At 43.3% G+C, this 21,896-nt stretch overlaps 1 protein-coding gene across 2 annotated transcripts in view; it reads right to left on the bottom strand.

Annotated features, from left to right (window-relative positions):
• RASA1 (RAS p21 protein activator 1) overlaps window positions 1–21,896 on the bottom strand; it is a 385,986-nt gene that overhangs the window by 110,965 nt on the left and 253,125 nt on the right. The window contains exon 20 of one of the 2 annotated variants that reach the window (XM_030193362.1): window positions 3,897–3,990. The exons of the other annotated variant lie outside the window; for it this stretch is intronic. Within the exon in view, the coding sequence (XP_030049222.1) occupies window positions 3,897–3,990 (94 nt within the window). Of the gene's footprint in view, window positions 1–3,896; window positions 3,991–21,896 lie in introns of those variants that run through there. 2 annotated transcript variants of the gene reach the window in all.

Genomic DNA, 21,896 nt, shown 5'->3' with positions numbered 1-21,896 from the left:
GAGCACTGTCCAGTCCTCCTCTGAGTCACCTTTGCTGTTTCCTGTGCAATTTAAAGTCTGTGAGGTTTTTGTTCTTCTGTGTATACATCAAAATGCTAAGACACAGTGGGTGACTTGTTGGAAAGCTTCCAAAGAAGCAAACCCGGAGATGGATTTTCCTTCTGCATGGTGGTCATAAGTGTTAACTGCATTAAGGTGAACTCTAGGAATTGGCTGTTAAACCTGATTCAGATGTAGAAGGTATTAAAGTTCTTATGCGGGGTAGAAAAAGGGATCTAGGGCCTGTCACCACACTGCAAACCTCCTCCAATTAGTGTAAGGCTGCCTAGTAGTGACTCTCCTAGAAGCCAAGAAGTGATACATTACAAGGAAGCTAACAATTACCCTCTCAAAATCCTAGCAGTGAGAGAGGGCTAATGTTGGGATGCAACATCAAGAAAGGTACTGGAAAATTGGAGGGTGGCCAATTTAACGAAGACTTTTAAAAATGGTTCCAGAAGTGATCCATGAAATTATAGACCAGTAAGCCTGATGGTGGTGCCGGGCAAAATGGTAGAGACTATTATAAAGAACAAAATTACAGAGCATATTCAAAAGCATGGATTAATGAGACAACATGGATTTAGTGAAGGGAAATGTTCCCTCACCAATCTATTACATTTCTTTGAAGGGGTGAACAAACATGTAGATTAAAGGTGACCTGGCCAATACTTTGTTTCTGGATTTTCAAATGCCATTTGACAAAGTACTTCATCAAAGACTCCAGAAGAAACTGGAGAGTCATGGGATAGGAGATGGACTGCTGCTTGTTAACATATTTATAAATGATCTAGAGATGGAAGTAACTAGTGAGATAATTAAATTGGCTTATGACACAAAGTTATTCAAAATTGTTAAATCGCAAGAAGATTATGAAAAATTACAAGAGGACGGGCATCCAAATGGAAGATATGACATTCAATGTGAGCAAGTGCAAAGTGATGCATGTGGGAAAGAGGAACCCGAACTATAATGATGCAAGTTTCCACATTAGGAGTAACTAACCAGGAAGGGATCTAGGTGTCATCGTTGATGATATATTAAAACCCTCTGCTCAGTGTGCAACGGCAGCTAAGAAAGCAAATAGAATGTTAGGTATTATTACCAAAGGAATGGAAAAAACAAATGAGGCTATTATAATGACTTTCTATCGCTTAATGGTACGACAGCACCTCGAATATTATATACAATATAGTAGAATTAGAAAAAGTACAGAGAAGGGAAATAAAAATGATAAAAGGGATGGGATGACTTCCCCATGAGGAAAGGCTGAAGTGGCTAGGGCTCTTCAGCTTGGAGAAAAGACGGCTGAGGGGAGATATGACAGAGGTCTACAAAATAATCAGTGGAGTGGAACGGGTAGATGTGAATCGCTTGTTTGCTCTTTCCAAAAATACTAGGGGGCACGCAAATGAATCAAAAAAGCCTTAAACATAAAAGAACAAACAAAAATGTTATTGCAGCACATACTATTCTCTATGCTTCGACTCTGTAGGTTCTTGACATGTTAATACCATTGTTCTTTCTGCCCATCTATTATTGCATTGAGATGAGGCCTGCCTATAATTTTAATAAAAATTGGATAGAAAACCTAAATATTGGAGAAAGTGATGTCACCGTCAGAGATGGATGCTTGAGGCTGAGCTCCAAGCAATACCCAGCTACTTTCAGCTATAACACAGCAATCCACGAGCACCCACCCGTAAAAACTACTAACTGGTTTTGGGTACTTGCATTGGAGCCCTCAGATGACTGTTTCACTATGAGCAATGAACCATACCGATTTCACCTACGTGGGGTCTTCAGTGCTGGTCCGCATGGCTGACCAGAATATGGCATTATTGCGACCCCAGATACAGCTGACGCAGCACTCATCTGCACTCCTTGCGCTGGGCACACTCTGACCAGCCATGCCAAGAATCACTTAATGAGATCTGCGATTGGCTGAAAGACATTCAAGCAGATCTTAAAGCGGTGCATGCAGATTTGTGATCCTTGGGATAGACTTGCAGAGCAAGACTGCAGCCCGCAGAATGGACGATACTGAAAATAGCCTAGATAAACAAACAGAGTGGTACCCACAGCTCTCATGGCAGCTGTAGGACTCTCGGGCTGAATCTCAATGCTTGTGTTACAAAATTGAGGATTTAGAAAATCAGAGCCATCCCTGCAATTTCCAGTTCTGCGGCTTGCCCGAGACCCCTATCTATGAGAACACGGATGAGGTGATGAAAAAAAAAACTGAGAGCCCTTCTGCCAGAGACTCCGGAATAGATTGAACTGGCTGCAATTAATTTGGAGAGGATGCATAGATCTCTGGGTGCCCCTCGTGCTAACAAGCCAAAAGATCTAGTGGCTTGCTTCCAGGACTATAAATTGAAGGAAAGAGCTCTGCAAGCGGCTCGAGTGGCAAGTGAGTTTCACTGACACTCTGACCCCATTGAGGTTTATCGAGCACTGGTGGCAGCAATTTAAAGACAACTGACGATGTCATTTACCCAGCATCTACATGAACAGGGTATACGATGCAGATGGTGCCATCCTTTTGCCTTTTTTTTTTTTTTTAAACAAGGGGACCAAGCTTTACCACATTTTCCCTTGCCAAGAGAGCTCTTTGCACAGATCAGTGGCAGCAGAACAGCGTTCATCTAAGCTGGCTTCTACGCCTCGCCTACGGCCTCTGTGGCAACTTGTCACACATGGGAAAGGCCGTTTCAAAAACCAGCAGTCTGATGTTGCCCTGCAGCATTCTTCACAGGCATGACTGATATTCCCCGATAGGGACTGTGCTACAGACTTCCTGGATTCCTGGGGGAGACCCCCTCAGGTTCTTAGTTTCTTGCTCTTTTGGGAGTTTGTGTGTGCTATTTTCATTTTGGTACTAGCTCCTGCAGTTGGGAATTGCAGTCCTTGTTTTATTTGTGCTTGTTGTCTTGGGATGTGGTGTGCTCTTTTGCTGATGCAGAGGTTGCTTTCTCTCAATAGTGTCTGTTAGCAAATTTAGCCGGGTCACCAATGAGCCTGTTGGGGGGGTCTGGAGAGAGACACAGGGGGCGGCTATTCAGAAATTTGGCCTAGTAGTTTTTTCATTTGGGGATAGTCTGAGGATGTCTCGCAGAGTTTATGGGGGCCACTATTTTTCATTCTTAATCTTTACCCTATATCTTGTGGTATGACTGATTTGGTTTTCTTGACCTTGAATGTTTTAAGGGGCTGAATGTTCCTATGAAATGTCAGCTACTTTTTAAAGAACGAACTTGCCTGAAGATGATGTCGCTTTACTACAGGAGAAGTATCTACTGCCAATTCACAAAAAGTATTGTAGACAAAGATTACCCCCCTTCTCTATTTTGCTATAAGTCGTAGTGACAACAAAGGGGGGGGGGGGGGGGGATGGTGGAACTGTCTGCAAGACATCCCTGGCAGGTTACATGGGTAGTTCAGGATAAAGAGGGGAGGTATTTACTTTTAGGGTTAGCTTTGGAATCGACAATGTTTACGCACTTAATGAAAATCGATGATCTTTCTGGACTGTTTGGATGAGCTTATTTCTTGGCATATAGAGGGTAGACTCCTTATAGAAGGGATTTTAATCTTACCTTTTGCCCTAGTCTATATAACACTGCCCTAAGTGTCCGCTATGCTCAGATAAGGCAGACTGCACACATTCCTGGCTCAATGGAATGTGTTTGATTTCTGGATGCACATGCATTCAGGGACCCGGGACTATACCTATTAACCAAGAACATAGATTACTGGTTGGGAGATCCAAGTATTTTGTCATACAGAAGAGCCCATCACATACATACCTGCACATGGTCAGACCATGTGCCAGTAGTACTTACTCTTCTAATAGATCACACCCCGCCTTCTATGTGCTTGTGGTGCTTCAATGATGCTATCCTGTCAGATCCCAATGTCATGCAATTGAGAAAAGCCCTCCTGGAATATCTGCAATTTAATGACATGGGGTAGTGAGTTTGGTGACTCTTTGGGAAGACCTTAAAGTTATGAGAGATAACGTTATAGCAGTGCAAACACACCTCAAACGTAAGCGCCTAGAGAAGGAACAGCAGCTGTGCCTAGAACTGGCACAGGTGGAACAGGCGGCTAATGGGGATCCTAAGATTTCACAATATGTTGAGCAGGTACATCATCTGTGTTTTGAACTTAATACCCTTCATCTACCTGTGATAGCAAAGAACTTGCAAAAGGTGCGACTGGCTCATTTCAAGTTTGGGAATCAAAATTCTTGGTTGCTGGCTTATAAGCTAAAAAAAGAGGGCAACCTGTAATCATGTTCTTACTATTCTAGATGACCATGGGGTATGACATCATATGACAGAGGCCATTCAGGGTGTCTTTAACTGCTACTATGAGATCCTCTATCAGCTAGATATTACTCCCCTCGATGAGAAGATTCAAAGTTATTTAGACAGGGCTCAGCTACCCCAGATTTCATCTTTTCAGCAGGAGGCTCTTTCTAAACCAGTTGACCAGGATAAGATCCAACAGGCTATCCAAGATCTTCCGCATAATAAAGCACTGGAGCCCAATGGATTTTATGAATAAATTTTACAAGTGTTTTTGAAAAATCTTGGCACCACTGCTGTTATGTGTCTTTAATGAGTTTGAGAGTCTACCGAAGATGCCCCATTCTTGGTGATTGGCAGTGATCACAGTCATTCTTAAGCCTGAGAAGAATCCCGACTTCTGTAGCTCTATTGTCTGATTTCCCTTTTGGAATCAGATTATAAACTCTACACAAAAAGTTTAGCTAGGCGACTGCAAAAAGTGATATCGTCTCTTCCTGAGCCCCTACGTCTTGCCCCATCCTTGGCCACTTTTAAATCTAGACTGAAAGCCCACCTCTTTAACATTGCTTTTGACTCGTAACCACTCGCCTCCACCTACCCTCCCTCTCCTCCTTCCTGTACACATTAATTGATTTGATTACTTTATTTATTTTTTGTCTATTAGATTGTAAGCTCTTTGAGCAGGGACTGTCTTTCTTCTATGTTTGTGCAGCGCTGCGTATGCCTTGTAGCGTTATAGAAATGCTAAATAGTAGTAGTAATTCACGAAGACCAGGTGGGCTTCATTGCAGGGTGCCAAACCTTCGATAATATTCGTATGTCTCTTCACCTGATACACCATCTCAACAGTAATGATGCTTCCGGGATCTTATCATCTCTTGGTGCAGAAAAGGTGTTTGATCAGGTGCAGTGGTCTTTTATGCTCTCTTCACTGGAGAGGATGGGATTCATGGGGCACTATCTAGAATGGCTCCATTTGCTCTACACTAACCCCCCCTTGCCTATCTTACTATTAATAGTAAATGAACAGGAACTTATTCTTTACATTGAGGCACTAAGCAGGGGCTTGCACTGTCGCCCCTATTATTTCCCCTTGCTATTGAGCCACTAGTGCAGATCATTCGGAAAACCGGGGGAGGGGGGTTATCCGGGGTATATGGTTGGGTAGGGAAAAGCACAAAATTATGCTCTTCGTGGATGACATCTTACTCACTTTAGGGGCCCCCCATGGTCTCCCTCCCAGCAGTTCTGGTAAAGCTGTCTAACTCTAGTGCAGTTTCTGATTTTAAAGTCAATATGAGCAAATCAGAAATACTGAATGTGGGACTGGCTCTGGAACTGGTAGATTAGTAATTCTGCTGTTTAGTCATCCTAATTGTTGCTAGCGTTTTATCCGTATTCTTCTGTAAAATTCATGTGTTGTACTTCTCTTCTTTTGTAATTCATGTAAGCCACATTGTGCCTGCATTTGTGGGAAAATGTGGGGTACAAATGAACCATAAATAAATAGATATGTTGGCAGCACCAATTTCCCTTTTGTTGGGCTCCTCTGTATAGTAGATACTTGGGTATCCAATCCCACTCCCAAGCTTGATGGGCTATATAAAGTGAATTCTCCCCCTAAGATTTGAGAGCTTTTTGCTGACTAGATAAGTAGGAGGGACTGGGGGCCTTTCCTGGTTGGGAAGGATACAGGCTATAAAATGATGATTTTTCCTAAATTGTTGTACCTCTTTATGACATTTCCTTTGGCCATCCTGGCACAGTTTTTTGTACAATTGAAACGTAAAGTTGCCCTTTATATCTGGAAATAGTGTCCTCCTCGGGTTAAAGCAGCCATGTTGCATTAATCTATTAAACAGGGAGGTGTGGAGGGGCATAATCGAATGTGAACGCCTATCTCCATGGGCGTCTATGTCCCAAAACATGTAAGTGAAGAGGCGGGACAGACCGTATTTTCGAAAAAATGGACGTTTTTCAGCTGGGCGTTTGTTTTTTTTAGCGATAATGGAAACTAAAAACGCCCAGCTCAAAAACGTCCTAATCCGAGCCATTTGGTCGTGGGAGGGGCCACGATTCGTAGTACATTCGCCCCCTGACATGCCAGGACACCAATTGGGCACCCTAGAGGTCAGTGCGGTGGACTTCAGACAACGCTCCCACATGCATAGCTCCCTTACCACGGGTGCTGAGCACCCAACCCCCCTCCCCCAAAACCCACTACCCACAAATGTACAACACTACCATAGCTCTTAGGGGTGAAGGGGGCACCTATATGTGGGTACAGTGGGTTTTGGAGACCTCCTATTTACCAGCACAAGTGTTACAGGTTGGGGGGGGGGGGGGCTGGGTCCACCTGGCTGAAGTGCACTGCGGTGTCCACTAAAAGTGCTCCAGGGACCTGCATACATGCAGGCCTCTAGGACTTGTTGCTGCTATATAACATTGGCACACCAGTTGACACCTGAAGACTAATCTCTCCGAAAACGTCCTTTATGGTCTCTGGGTGCTCTGAAATCTTGGGTCAGACAGGAACAGGGCTGGCTTACACCCACACCATTAGGGTCTATTCTCTTGGTTTCCAAAATGGAACTTCCTTGCTATTATCCGCAAAGCCTCTCTTGGATACATTTTCCCCTCCAGACCTGGTTTTCTACACAAGTTTTTTCTGGCTCACTGTTACTTTTGACAAATAGCCATCCATTCAGCACCTTGCCTTTTATGGGGGAAAATGGAACACACTTATTGATTCTAGGATGGTCATGTCTCCATACTTTGGGTCAAATAAGAGAAGAGGAAGAGATTTTGCATTTTTATGGTCTGCAGGAGGAGTCTAGGCTCCCTCCTCACCATCACTTTCATTATCACAGGGTATGGGATTACCTTTATCATAGGGCACAGAGTGAATTGGGCCTTAAAGAGACAACACTGGAGCAGGTGCTGGGAGGGGGTGGGGTAGTGTATCCCGTCTCTACAATGCCTTGCTGTCTCATACAATGCCTCTTATCTTACAGAAAGAAATGGGAACAGGACATTGGGGAAACATTTGATCAAAAAATGTGGGAGTGTAGCAGATGGTTATTTGTTAAAAGTTTCTGTTGTCAGCTAACTGACTGAAAATGATTATAAGATTCTCTACCATCGGTGGTATACACCTGCTCAATTCCAAAGGATATATGGAAGGGGCATGGGCCTCTGCTGGAGAGACTGTGGCAATATGGGGACTATGTATCATGTATGGTGAACCTGCCCTAAAGTGCAGTTTTTTTGGACAGAGATTCTGAACATCCTCTCAAGGCAGAATGTTGCCTGTTACATTTCAGGCTTCTGGGGGTTAAAGCAGAGGTGCATAAGTTGGCGACTAGCTATTTTGTCACTGCTAACACTGATAGCGGTGGCATGGAAACAATCAGCAACTCCATTAACAGCTGTAATTTTGCATGAGATGGATTATATCTGACTCAACTGCCTTATGTACTAGACAACTGATTCCATTTCATTGTGCCTGGAACCCCTATTCTCCTTGGAGAGCTGGTAGAGTTGCTCAGACTGACAATGTTCATGGTTCCATATACTTAACCCTTGTTATAGTCTTCTCCACTGTTTTGTTGGGGAGGGGAGGGAGGCTTTAAGTAGGGTCTTTGCTCTTTCATTGTTCAGAATTTATACTGTTATACAGTGTTTTTTTGAGCGTTGACGAAAGTATTTTTGTTGAAAATTAATTTTTTAAAAACCCAAATATTATATTCAAAAAAAGGATGCATTGCTTTTCTCATCAACTTTAATAGAAATGACAAAAATTATACCTTGCTGGGCAGATTAGATGGGCCATTTTCATCTATGTGCTATTGTCTATTAAGTTAGTGTGAGCTATAAACAAATTATAGCCTATCACAAATTCAACAACAAATTTTAGAAACACAACATAAATTTGCTCCTAGAACACTAGACAATCCCTTCAAGTTCCTGTTAACCATTCCCACCACTATAATTCTAAACAAACTTCAACAGCTGCACAGGCATCACATGGCTACATGTAAGGAATGAACATAGAATGACCAATGAGTAGATTCGGAAAAGGGTGTTCTAAACCAGATAAGACAGCAATAAAACTAAGTTACTCACCTGTAGCAAGTGTTCAGAGCACAGCAGGAAACATATTCATAGATGGATAATGCCTTCTGATAGAGCCCACGTGGCAATGCTCCCCAGCTCATTCTCTGGAAGCATTGCACCATGCATGTACATCTCCCTACAGCTGCTTTTGCATGGCACCTGGTCAGTCTAGTATGTACAGCTTATAGAATTCAACTCCAAGGGAAGGTAGACAGATACATAAGAATATGGGTCCTGCTGTCCTTGGAGAACATTTGATACAGGTAACTTTGTAATTTTCAACGACAAACAGGATGATATATTTTTACAGATGGGAATCCCTAGCTACCCAAGCTATCTTAAACAAAAAGAGGGAACATTAAGACCTGCAATGGACGGGGCTTAAGGGCTTCTGAAACTACAGTTTTTTTTAATCTATTTTTCATTTCTTTAGGCAGACTGGTAAAGAAATAAATGAATTTGGGGATGTGGCGTTGTATGCTAGGCCTCAAATAAATTACTACTACTACTTAACATTTCTAGAGCGCTACTAGGGTTACGCAGCGCTGTACAAAATAAACCAAGAAGGACGGTCCCTGCTCAAAGAAGCTTACAATCTAAAGAATGAAATGTCAAGTTGGGGCAGTCTAGCTTTCCTGGGTAGAGGTGTAGAGGTTAGTTGCCGAAAGCGACATTGAAGAGGTGGGCTTTAAGCAGAGATTTGAAAATTCTGACGGACTGTCCAATCAAACCAATCTGTGTTGGGAGTACTGTTTCAAACAGTACTTATATGTGAATGTCAGACCACTAGTCAATCTGAAAGAGTGTTTGCGCTGATAGAAGCCCTAATCTTGTTTGGATCAAAAGAAACAAGCTCAGTGGACTTTCTATGGGCCATAGTCTGTTCATGATAAAAGGCAACGACTCTCTTGCAGTCCAAAATGTGCAGGGTGTTTTCACCTTTGTCAGAATAAGATTTCGGAAAAGATGTTGGTAGAACAATTGACTGGTTAAGATGGAACTCTGATACCACCTTAGAAAGAAACTTAAGATGGGTGTGCAAGACCACTCTGTTGTTGAAAAGCTTAGTGTAAGATGGATCAGATACTAAGGACTGGAGCCCAATGACCCTTTGAGCTGAAGTGAATGCCACCAAAAATAGGTCATTTCAAGGTCAGGCACTTCCCACTGGAAGGTGTCCAGCGGCTCAAAAGCAGCTTTCAACAGCTGGGTTAATATGAAGCTAAGATCCCATGACACTGCCAGGGGCTTAACGGGAGGCTTCACCAAAAGCAAGCCCCTCATGATTCAAGCAACTAAAGCATGATCAGAGATGGGTTTACCTTCTACTCCATGATGGTACATGCCAACTGCATCAAGGTGAACCCTAACAGAGCTAGTCTTGAATTCTGGACTCCATTAGAAGTAGAACTTACTCGAGCAGTTTTTGTGTAACAAAGAAAAACGGATCACACACCAGCATTGAATATCGGGTTTATCACCAACCATGGAAGAAAGCCCAGCTATCTCCCACGGTCTGAATATCGGGGCCTTTATGAATAATCTGGGTGCTCATGTGAGGCCAAATGGCAGTACATGATACTGGTAGTGCTGATTCCCTACTAGGAATCTCTAATACGTCCTGTGGCCTGGATGTATCTGTACAAGCATATAGACATCCTTCAAGTCCACAGATAGCCAATCTCCTAGTTGAATTATAGGAAGAAGGGTGCCCAAGAAAGCCATCCGGAACTTTGCTTGACCAGACATTTGTTTGGGGCTCACAGGTCTAGGATAGGATCCCATCTCCTGACCAGAAGTACTTGGGGAAAAAAATCCATTCCCTCTTTCCCTTGGTGGACTGGGTTCAACCGCATTAGCCTGTAAGAGGGAAGAGTTTCTTGGTAAACAATTCCTGATGATAGCAGCTTATGTCTGACACACTCAGTGGGCAATTAGGTGGAACTGCTTTCAACTGTAGAATGTAACCCACTGATCTGAGGTTATACAAGACCAACTTGTCTGGAAAAGGGGCATTGAAGCACAGTGCTGAGAACATCAAGATGAGGTCACACTGGTGCTCTAACGAGGATGGCTCATTTTCCTTGGATGAGGTGCACCAGCTTCCAAGAAGTTGAGATCTGGCTTGAAACACCCCAGGTATTTCTGAAGGACGTGACCTCACTGATAGAGTCCCAATCTTTGTCAATAGTAGCTCTCGAGGAGTGACTCGTGGGCAGATTCCAGGAACTGATGGGATGCTTCCTTGCATGGCATGCAGCTATGGCATCAAGAGCATTGATGCGGTCCATACACTGCCTGCAAGTGATGTATTAATACTGAGGCCTTGAGGGGCATCAGGATCAGTGCACACTGTGCCAGTGTTGATATCTAACCATTTGGGAAAGGAAGCTTCCCAGATTATGGAAGATCATGGGTACTTCCGTGTCCCCAGGCCCATGCCTATGCCTGACCATGGTGTCAGTGATTCAAGGCAGGCAGAGGCGCAAGATGTCTCCAGAGTAATAATTCTGAGCAGGATTCTGAGCACTCCTGGATATCTTAGGATGTACCAGAGGTCTTCTCGGAGGAGGGGGGTCCCTGGATGTACCGGGGGGTCCCTGGATGTACCAGAGGTCTTCTCGGAGGAGGGGGGTCCCTGGATGTACCGGGGGGTCCCTGGATGTACCAGAGGTCTTCTCGGAGGGGTCTCCCAATCTTCTCTCAGATCCCTCTCCACCATACGAGGAGACAGTCTCTCCCTGAGGAGACTCCTCTCTCTTTACAGCAGCTCAACAAGAAGGCACCAGTATTCAAGAAGTTTTACATGTAGCTTCCTCACCATTCTATGGTGGTTGAATATGCTTGCAAAAGGACGAAGCATACAAAACCTCACTCCTTCATGCCTTGGAGAAGGCGGTGAGAACCTAAATTGCTATGCTTGCATCTCACATAGATTCTTACCAGCTCTAAAACAAACATGCTCTTGCAGAACATTGCACATAGTGTGCAGGAGTTTGCCAACGCTCTCTTTCAGAAGGCTTATGAGTTCCATCAGCTAGTCACCAAAGAGCAGGAGTGTGGAAAATGATTATCAGCTATAATATATTTGAGGAAGAGAATCACAGAAATCAACCAAAAAGAAAGAAAAGATCCTCTATTAACAAAATCAAGAGCAGTGGGCTACTTACAAACAAAAAAAATCAAAAATATGGAGAATAAAGCCTCAAGAAGCTACTACTACTACTATTTAGCATTTCTATAGCGCTACAAGGCATACACAGCGCTGCACAAACATAGAAGAAAGACAGTCCCTGCTCAAAGAACTTACAATCTAATAGACAAAAAAAAAAAATAAAGTAAGCAAATCAAATCAATTAATGTGAACGGGAAGGAAGAGACGAGGGTAGGTGGAGGCGAGTGGTTACAAGTCAAAAGCAATGTTAAAGAGGTGGGCTTTCAGTCTAGATGTAAAGGTGGCCAAGGATGGGGCAAGACGTAGGGGCTCAGGAAGTTTATTCCAGGCGTAGGGTGCAGCGAGACAGAAGGCGCGAAGTCTGGAGTTGGCAGTAGTGGAGAAGGGAACAGATAAGAAGGATTTATCCATGGAGCGGAGTGCACGGGAAGGGGTGTAGAGAAGGACGAGTGAGGAGAGATACTGGGGAGCAGCAGAGTGAGTACATTTATAGGTTAGTAGAAGAAGTTTGAACAGGATGCGAAAACGGATAGGGAGCTAGTGAAGGGTCTTGAGGAGAGGGGTAGTATGAGTAAAGCGACCCTGGCGGAAGACGAGACGGGCAGCAGAGTTTTGAACCGACTGGAGAGGGGAGAGGTGACTAAGTGGGAGGCCAGCAAGAAGCAGATTGCAGTAGTCTAAACGAGAGGTGACAAGGGTGTGGATGAGGGTTTTGGTAGAGTGCTCGGAAAGAAAGGGGCGGATTTTAAGGATGTTGTAAAGAAAGAAATGACAGGTCTTGGCAATCTGCTGGATATGAGCAGAGAAGGAGAGAGAAGAGTCAAAGATGACCCCAAGGTTTCGAGCTGAGGAGACAGGGAGAATGAGAGAGCCATCAACAGAAATAGAAAACGGGGGGAGCGGGGAGGTGGGTTTGGGGGGGAAAATGAGAAGCTCGGTTTTGGTCATATTTAATTTCAGGTGGCGTTGAGACATCCAGGCAGCAATGTCAGACAAGCACGCTGAAACTTTGGTTTGGATGCAAGGTGAGATATCAGGAGTAGAAAGGTAGATTTGGGAGTCATCAGCATAGAGGTGGTAGGAAAAGCCAAGGGATGAGATTAATGAACCAAGGGAAGAAGTGTAGATAGAAAAGAGGAGAAGACCAAGAACAGAACCCTGAGGTATGCCGACAGGCAGAGGGATAGAAGTAGAAGAGAATCTACCAGAGTGAACACTAAAGGTGCGGAGGGAGAGGTAGGAAGAGAACCAAGAGCAGGACTTCTTCATCAACAACAAAAAACCTCCTTAAAAAACAACAGCAACAAAATACCTATGCTAAAGAAAACTGCTCAAAAATTTTTTTTTCATTATATATCAGCTGTGGAGTCTCTTCCTTCTATAGCAAAAAAGACCGCGACCAATGGTGGCCAGCGTTTCGTCAAGCTGCATCAGGGTCTAACTGTCAAAAGAATCTGCACAAGAGAAGAGTTGTAGACAAAATTCTCTCAAGCTCAATTAAATTCTTCACTAACCCATCAATACTCACTTCAATTCCATTCATTTGAAGATGGAACTAAAGAGACACTCCTGGAAAAAATGGTGGCCCCTATAAAAAACATGACATCAGACATCAAAACCAGCTACAGCCAATCCTCTCTAGTGTCATTCAAAAAAGTAATCACAAAAAGATCAAAAATAAAATCTGAAAAAATAAATAAAAAGTGTCACCATTCAAGATTGGCGTTAAGACCCCGTGGAAATAACGAGTTCAATCTGAAGATCCATTGTTGCTCTTTCTGCAGCAAGATATAGCATCTGTCTCCAGCGCTCTAGGATGCAGTGATCTGTTCTGATTCTAGGTCTTCAGATTCCGAAGGTGGCACTTTTTTTCTCAGAGGATGGCCGGGGACGAAGGGGCCGTGGCTGAAGCAGTCAATTCAGGAAAGGGAGAAGAGGCATGCAACGATTGGACCAGCAGAGTCCCCCAACAGACAGGGGTACCTGCAAACTCAGTCACAACAATGAGAGGTTCAACTGTGATAAATTTATCCTCTTATACCCTTTCAGTGCCAGAATTAATGATTCTCTCCAAAGGTCCCTCTTTTGTACCCTCGCAGAAACATATGTTCCAGGGCGGCATTGATTTGGAAAGATTTATATTTTTTGCACAGCAGGATGATCAAGTGGTGAATCTGTCTAGGGTCAAACCTAGATCTATGTGGATGCCTCCTGGTCCTATGGACTCTACTCTATTTTTAGGCAAGTGGTCTTGAAAGATCTTGAAACCATGGAGCAAGCTTCTTTGGAACATTACAGCAATCTCTCTGCAATTGAATGTTATGCTATGTTCAGATTGAGGAATAATGTTCAAATTCTAATTCACAGAGCAGATGAGGGAGGTGTGGTTGTTCTTCAACATCGATCTGCATATGTAAGGAAGTGTTCTAACAACTGGGCAATGTATTGGATTATATTGAACTAGATGAAGATCCTACTCCGTTGTTAAGAGCTAGAATCCTTCGTTTAATAGGAGAAGCATTTGCTTACTACTTGATTGCCCAGAAAGAATTGCAATTTCTAACTGTAAACTCCTATAGGATACCAGTGTTCTATATGCTTCCTAAGGTCCATAAGACTTTGGTGAACCCTCCAGGGCGTCCTATTGTTTCAAGTCGGGGTTCGCTTTTTGGAGCTCCTGTCAATTTATGAGGACACCTTTTTGCATCCTTTGGTGTCTACAGGGAGGTCCTATATAAAAGATTCCACACAATTTCAAAGGTTGGGAAGGAACTCTGGAAGGCTGTCTGCTAGTGACACTCGATGTGGTCTTGCTTTACACTGCCATTCCTCAAGACGATGCCCTACGAGTGCTTTACATCTTTTTGGAGCGATGGGCAAGTGATGATATCCCCACTTCATTCATCATAAGTTTAGCTTCTTTAGCGATGAAGAAACATTTTTTTCAGTTTGGGGGCAGAATTGTTTTAGCAGATCTTTGGAGTCGCCATGGGGGCTACGATGACACCCTCTGTGGCAAATCTCTTAATGAACCATTTTATTTTATTTATTGAATTTGTACCCCACATTTTCCCACCTACTTGCAGGCTCAATGTGGCTTACATAGTACCGTCAAAGGCGTTTGCCCAGTCGGTGGATAACAAATACAAAGTTGTATAGCGATCGTATCAGGTATAAGTGGAGGGTCGGAATGGATGAAGATTGCATGATGTCCTGTTCGATCATAGTCATGCTGTGTTGACAGGTGAAGAGAGTTAGGTGGGGTCGTTGGGGTAGGCCTTTTTGAAGACGTAGGTTTTTAGTGATTTCCTGAAGTTCAAGTGGCCGTGGATTGTTTTCACAGCTTTTGGGAGCCCATTCCATAGTTGTGCACTTATGTAGGAGAAGCCGGCTGCGTAAGTTGTTTTGTATTTCAGTCCTTTGCAATTTGGGTAGTGTAGGTTTAGGTAGGATCTTGATGATCGGACTTTGTTTCTTATTGGTAAGTCCATAAGGTCTGTCATGTATCCTGGGACTACACCGTACATGATTTTGAGGATCAGCATGTTTATCCTAGTATGTTTAATAAATATATCAAAATATGGGTTCATTTTATTGATGTATTTTTACTATGGCAAGGAGACAGGTCTGCACTTGCCCAGTTTGTAGACTATCTGAACGTACGTCATCCAAGAATCAAATTTACTGTTCAATGTAATGAAACTGAAATCACATATTTAGATATAAAGGCGCAGAAGAGAATGGATGGCTTTGCCACTACAGTATATCGCAAATGTACTGATGCTAATACCCTTTTGGACTACTCTGTCATCTAAGAGTTCTGAAAGACAGTCTTCCTTTTTCACAGCTTTTAAGATATCACCGGATCTGCTCAGAGTTCGTGGAGTACCGCTGTCAAGCTCGTAGTCTCTGCAAACGGTTGCTGGACCGGGGATACCCTAAAAATGTGGTGTCAAATACCTATTGACAGGCAAAATACAATAATAGAGACCTTCTTCTGCAGCCATCTCAAGCTTTTGAGGACGACGACTCCGTACAGACGTGTGCTGAGGTACACCTCTAAAACCTGGAATGTGACACATATAATAAGACATTGGAACATTTTAAGAACCCTTCCTGTTTTTTTCTCAATCCAGGGTACGGTTTGCGTACCCTGGATGCAGGAATTTCAAAGAGCTTTTATGCCCTTCTACATTACCAGTGGTTGGGCTGGTTGCGCAAGAATTTTAAGGACATAAAAAGTGTAATGAATGTGGTATGTGCCCCAACATGCTGCAGACAAAAGTATTTAAAGATCCTGTGACCAACAGAGAATATACTTTGTTAATACCACTTGCAGATTGGACCACATTATTTACTGTATCATTTGCCCATGTGAGAAGCTATATGTGGGACAGACATCTCATCAGTTGTATACGCGTCTGGTGAAACACAAGAGCGCTATTAACACTCAGAAGACTTCATTACCACTGGCGAGTCACTGTGTATCCTACCAGCACCCGTTTGCGACTCTGTGCTGTTTAGTATTGCAACAGATCACTGCATCTAAGAGCACTAGAGACAAATGCCGTATCTTGCTGCAGAAAGAGTAACAATGAATTTTCAGCTTGAACACATTATTTTCACAGGGTCTTAACGCCAAGCTTGAATGGTGTCACTTTTTTTTTACTTTCTTTTAATTTTTGTTTCTGATCTTTTTGTGATTACTTTTTTGAATGACACTAAAGAGGATTGGCTGTAGCTGGTTTAGGCGTGTGACATCATGTTTTTTTTTTTTATAGGGGCTGCCATTTTTTCCAGGAATGTGTCTCTTTAGTTCCGTCTTCAGATGAATGAAGTTAAGTGATCACTGATGGGTTAGTGAAGCATTTAATCAAGCTTGAGAGACTTTTTGTCTACGACTCTTCTCCTGTGCAGATTCTTTTGACTGTTAGACCCTGATGCAGCTTGATGAAACGCTGGCCACTGTGGGTTGCGGTCTACTGTGCTATAGAAGGAAGAGACTCCACAGCTGATATATATATTAAAAAAAAACATTTTTTGACAAGTTTGCTTTAGCAGTTATTTTGTTGCTGTTATTTCTTAAGGAGGTTTCTTACCGATGACAATGAAGTCCTGCTCTTGCAGCTTTAGGCTGGGGAGCTTCTTGAGGCTTTTTCCTCCTTATTTTTGATATTTTGTTTGTAAGTAGCCCACTGCTCCTAATTTTGTTAATAGAGAATCTTTTCTTTTTGGTTGAAATATATGATCGTGGCAGCATATGATATTTTTGATTCAGTGTCATGAGCTTGTGCAATGGGGACTGAGATTCACAGCCTCACCTAGATACAGGTTTCAGATATCCATCCAGATGTGCACAAGAAGCTGTTGGACATTCTGGGATATAGAAATAGTCATTTTGGAGACAATGCAGGAGACCAATAAAATCATCAGGAAGCACTGATACAATGAAGTCACTCGTCAGGCTCACTAGAAGCTGAGTTTCCTCATCCAGGAAGTATTTCCAGATGACTCAGGGACCTCAATCTCACCCGAGACAGTACCTACCCCCAACTGGTTCCCAGTTAAAAAAAAAAAAAGAATTGAGGGGATGAGATGTGAAGCGTCTGTTTACGCTTTCCAAAAATACGTTGGGGAGGCCCCACCTGGAGTGTTGTGTTCAGTTTTGGAGGCCGTATCTTGCTAAGAATGTAAAAAGAATTGAAGTGGTGCAAAGAAAAGCTACGAGAATGGTATGGGATTTGCGTTACAAAACGTATGAGGAGAGACTTGCTGACCTGAACATGTATACTCTGGAGGAAAGGAGAAACAGGGGTGATATGATACAGACGTTCAAATATTTGAAAGGTATTAATCCGCAAACAAACCTTTTCGGGAGATACGAAGGCGGTAGAACGAGAGGACATGAAATGAGATTGAAGGGGGGCAGACTCAAGAAAAATGTCAGGAAGTATTTTTTCACTGAGAGAGTAGTGGATGCTTGGAATGCCCTCCCACGGGAGGTGGTGGAAATGAAAACGGTAACGGAATTCAAACATGCGTGGGATAAACATAAAGGAATCCTGTTCAGAAGGAATGGATCCTAAGGAGCTTAGCCGAGATTGGGTGGCAGAGCCAGTGGCGGGAGGCGGGGATGGTGCTGGGCAGACTTATACGGTCTGTGCCAGAGCCGGTGGTGGGAGGCGGGACTGGTGGTTGGGAGGTGGGGATGGTGCTGGGCAGACTTATACGGTCTGTGCCAGAACCGGTGGTGGGAAGCGGGGATAGTGCTGGGCAGACTTATACGGTCTGTGCCCTGAAAAGGACAGGTACAGATCAAGGTAAGGTATACACAAAAAGTAGCACATATGAGTTTATCTTGTTGGGCAGACAGGATGGACCGTGCAGGTCTTTTTCTGCCGTCATCTACTATGTTACTAGGACTAGGGGCATGAAATGAAGCTACAATGTAGTAAATTTAAAACTAATCGGAGAAAATTTTTCGTTGCTCAACGTGTAATTAAACTCTGGAATTCATTGCCAGAGAATGTGGTAAAGGTGGTTAGCTTAGCGGAGTTTAAAAAAAAGGTTTGGATGGCTTCCTAAAGGAAAAGTCCATAGACCATTATTAAATGGACTTGGGGAAAATCCACTATTTCTGAGATAAGCAGTATAAAATGTTTTGTACTTTTTGGGGATCTTGCCAGGTATTTGTGACCTGGATTGACCACTGTTGGAAACAGGATGCTGGGCTTCATGGACCTTTGGTCTGTCCCAGTATGGCAATACTTATGAGATTTGATTAAGTTTATGAAAGCAAAGTGTCAATCTTATTAACTGTCCCAGATGACCTTCTGGTAGAAAGGGAAGGGGCTCGCATGCACAGGTAATGCTTCCAAAAGCTTCAAGAAAAAGAGCGGGAGAGCATTCCTGCATAGTGTCCACTGGACATCACCCATCTGTAAGAATACACTCATTACACTCCTGCTTTTTCTCAGAGAAATGAGTATCATTCTCACAAAAAACAAAAACCCACCATCAGTCTTATTTCTAAGCTCACTTTTTAAATCAGTAAAAACGGGTGTGAAGAAAAATGAAGCCCGGTATTTTGAATAATTTAGTTACTATCATGGTTTTAAACTATATTTTTGCTTTTAGAATGGCATCTTCTCTATGGCTGTAAAAAAAAAAAAAAAAAAAACAGATGCAGGTTTGAAATTTTTTAAATAATTCTTTAAAGACAAAATGGTAAGCAGCAGCCATTTTCAAGGCATTTTATGGGGAAAGTGGCCCCAAAATGCTGGATATAAGTGTTTTACACCTCACTCCTCTTCAGGAGAAGATGGGTTTGTCTTTCAAAGAAATTGGGGCTTAGAAACCTTGAATGCTGGTCCTCTGGGTTCATCTTGGCCTTTGTTTTTTGTGTGAAAAGTACTTTTTCAACCATACAAAAATAAGATTTTCATTTTGTGAACTATTTTCTTACTCCAGGAGGCAACTTCCAAACCCAATTCATGTCTGTGTCATTACAAATTATAAGAACTGCCCTATTCACCAGCCTTCCCCCCTAAGCAAGTAATATGCAAATCTACATAATGTGGCACTCTTAAAATAACCAACTGACTGGGAGAAACCCACTGTTTCCCTCTAAGCTGAGCAGGTGTCATCCAACTGCACTGCAACCAGCAGGGAGTGGTGCTTCAATGTTGAGTTTTCAATCTCTAGAGAGGGATAGGTTTGGAGTCTGCAGAACTTGCCTGTCCCTTACTATTGAAAATATAATAGTGAAACAGCACCCTTTATTAGCAGGACTGTAGATGGAGGACTCCTGCTCAGCTTAGAGGGAACAGCGGTATGACCCAAAGACTAGGTTCAGAGCAACAATTAAGCAGAGGAGCCATCCAGAATATCACATCAGCCTCCTGTTCATCAAATTTCTGTGTTCAGTCCACTGTTGAGGACAGTGTCTCCCACCCAAGTTCTGGCTGATTTTGATGCTCATTTTCAAAGCACATAAACTTACAAAGTTATATAGGTCTATGTGCTTTGAAAATGAGCATCAAAATCAGCTACCCGGTTAACTTAACAGAAAATGTTATAAGATGTGCGGTACTCCCCCACCCCAACCCAGCTACTCATTCAGGCTAAATGGCTGGTAAAAATATCCATGGAGAACACTATTTGGAGGCAACAACATAAGAATTATCCCAAGACCTTTCTTGAACACACACCAAGGCCAAAGAAGCCTAGCCAGCCAAGACACATGGAAGAATGTTTCCTTGTTCTGTCAAACTTTCAAACCAAAACCAGTTTAAATTGTGAATAATAATTTTAAAATTATTGTTAATTTTATAATATTTGCATTAAGTAGTAGCACAAGGTGAGTTATGTTCAGGTACACTAGATGTTTCCCTGACCCTGAAGAGTTTTCAATTTAGGTTTGTGCCTCAGGTAAATGGAGAGTTAAGAGACATATCCAAGATTACAAACAGCAGCAGTGGGATTTGAACCAGGCTTCCCTGGTTGTCAGTCTGGTGCTCTAACCACTAGACTACTCCTCCACTCCATACTGTATTTTTTATGTTGTACATTTAATTTATTGATGTGGTTAGATTTTTTATTTTGGTGAGGGAGTTTTGTCTATTTATCAGTGGGGTAGCCACAGGGTACGATATGGCTTCTCTCTCCATTTCTCAACTCCCCTTCTCATGTGTACTTTTTAAAAAATCTTCTCTTCCAGAGGTGCTCATAATGAGCAGCGATTCACACACACTGTTCTTGCTGGCCTCAGAGCTTTCCCTCTCACACAGTTCTGTCGATGTGACAACAGGAAGGTGCGTCAGAGAGAAGGCTCTGGGGCCAGCATGAGCAGTGGGTGTGAATCCCTGCTCACTTTGCGAGCTCAAGAAGTGAAGTTTAAAAGGTACACAGGGTCATAGGCGCCCGGTATTGGAGGCTGCAGCAACGGTGGTGTGCTAATTCTTCGGGGCTGTCTTGCCTGCCTGCGCTGATTCCCCGCTGGCGCTGCGCTGCTGGTGTTCGCGCTTTAAAAATGGCCGCCGAGACTTCCAGCGGCCTCGCGAGACTTCTTGGCGGCCATTTTGAAGCGTGAATGCCGGCAGCGCCAGTGGGGGGGAGTCAGTGCTCGCAGCGGGCAGGCAAAACTGCCTGTCCTCCCGGCGCCCGCCCCGAAGATTTTGAAGAGTCAGGATCCGGAGGGAGGGAGGAGAATAATTCATGCAGGGCAGGGGAGGGTCACTGCTGGACATGGGTGGATGGAGGGCAGGGGAAGGAGGGTCAATGGGCATAGGTGCATGCAGGGCAGGGGAGAGGAGGGTCACTGCGGGACATGGGTGCATGCAGGGCAGGGGAGAGGAGGGTCACTGCTGGACATGGGTGGATGGAGGGCAGGGGAGAGGAGGGTCACTGCTGGACATGGGTGGATGGAGGGCAGGGGAGAGAAGGGTCACTGCTGGACATGGGTGGATGGAGGGCAGGGGATAGGAGGGGAGAGAGAAGAAATGCTGGACATGGATGGAGGGGAGGGAAAAGCGAGGAAGGAGATGAGATGAGGGAAAAGGAAGAGAGGAGAAAAACTGCACATGGATAAAGAAAATAGGCAGAAGCTGAGGACCAGAAATGAAGAAGAAAGGCGGAAAGTAAAAGAAATAAATGGAAAGAAGCCCTGGAAACGGAGTTAAGAGGACAGATAGTAGCAGAATCGGATACTGGGCCAGCATGATCAGAAAAACAAAGTCACCAGACAACATTTATTTTCATTATACTGTTTGGAATATGTCCACTTTGAGAATCAGGTGCTCAACATTAAAAGTTTATATTTATTTACTTATGTATGGCATTTTATCCCACATTAAACATGAATTAGGATGTTTTGTGGCTCTACATGAGAATTGTGATATTATGATCCCTTGTTTCATAATGTTGACAGTCTGCATTTTCCGTATGGGTGGTATATTGGTGTATTAGGTTCTGCCCAGTGTAATATTTATGGTACAGTAAGGTTCTGTGTGTGTTTTTGCACAAAGTTGTGCATAGTGTTTTGCAGTTGAGCAATTGTGGTTAGTATATGCTTTGAGCAACCACTTTATTCTTTGACATATGATACATAGCTAATATCTAAATTTAATAAAAGGTATTAATTTTGACTTTTATTTATTTACCGTATTTTTCGGACTATAAGACGCACTTTTTTCCCCCCAAATTTGGAAGGAAAATGGGGGGTGCGTCTTATAGTTCGAAGGTAGATTTGG

This window comes from Microcaecilia unicolor, chromosome 2, assembly GCF_901765095.1.
Source record: "Microcaecilia unicolor chromosome 2, aMicUni1.1, whole genome shotgun sequence".
Taxonomy (NCBI): Eukaryota; Metazoa; Chordata; class Amphibia; order Gymnophiona; family Siphonopidae; genus Microcaecilia; species Microcaecilia unicolor.
Note: the sequence above shows the minus strand (reverse complement) of the source record. Positions and strands in the feature narration are given on the sequence as shown.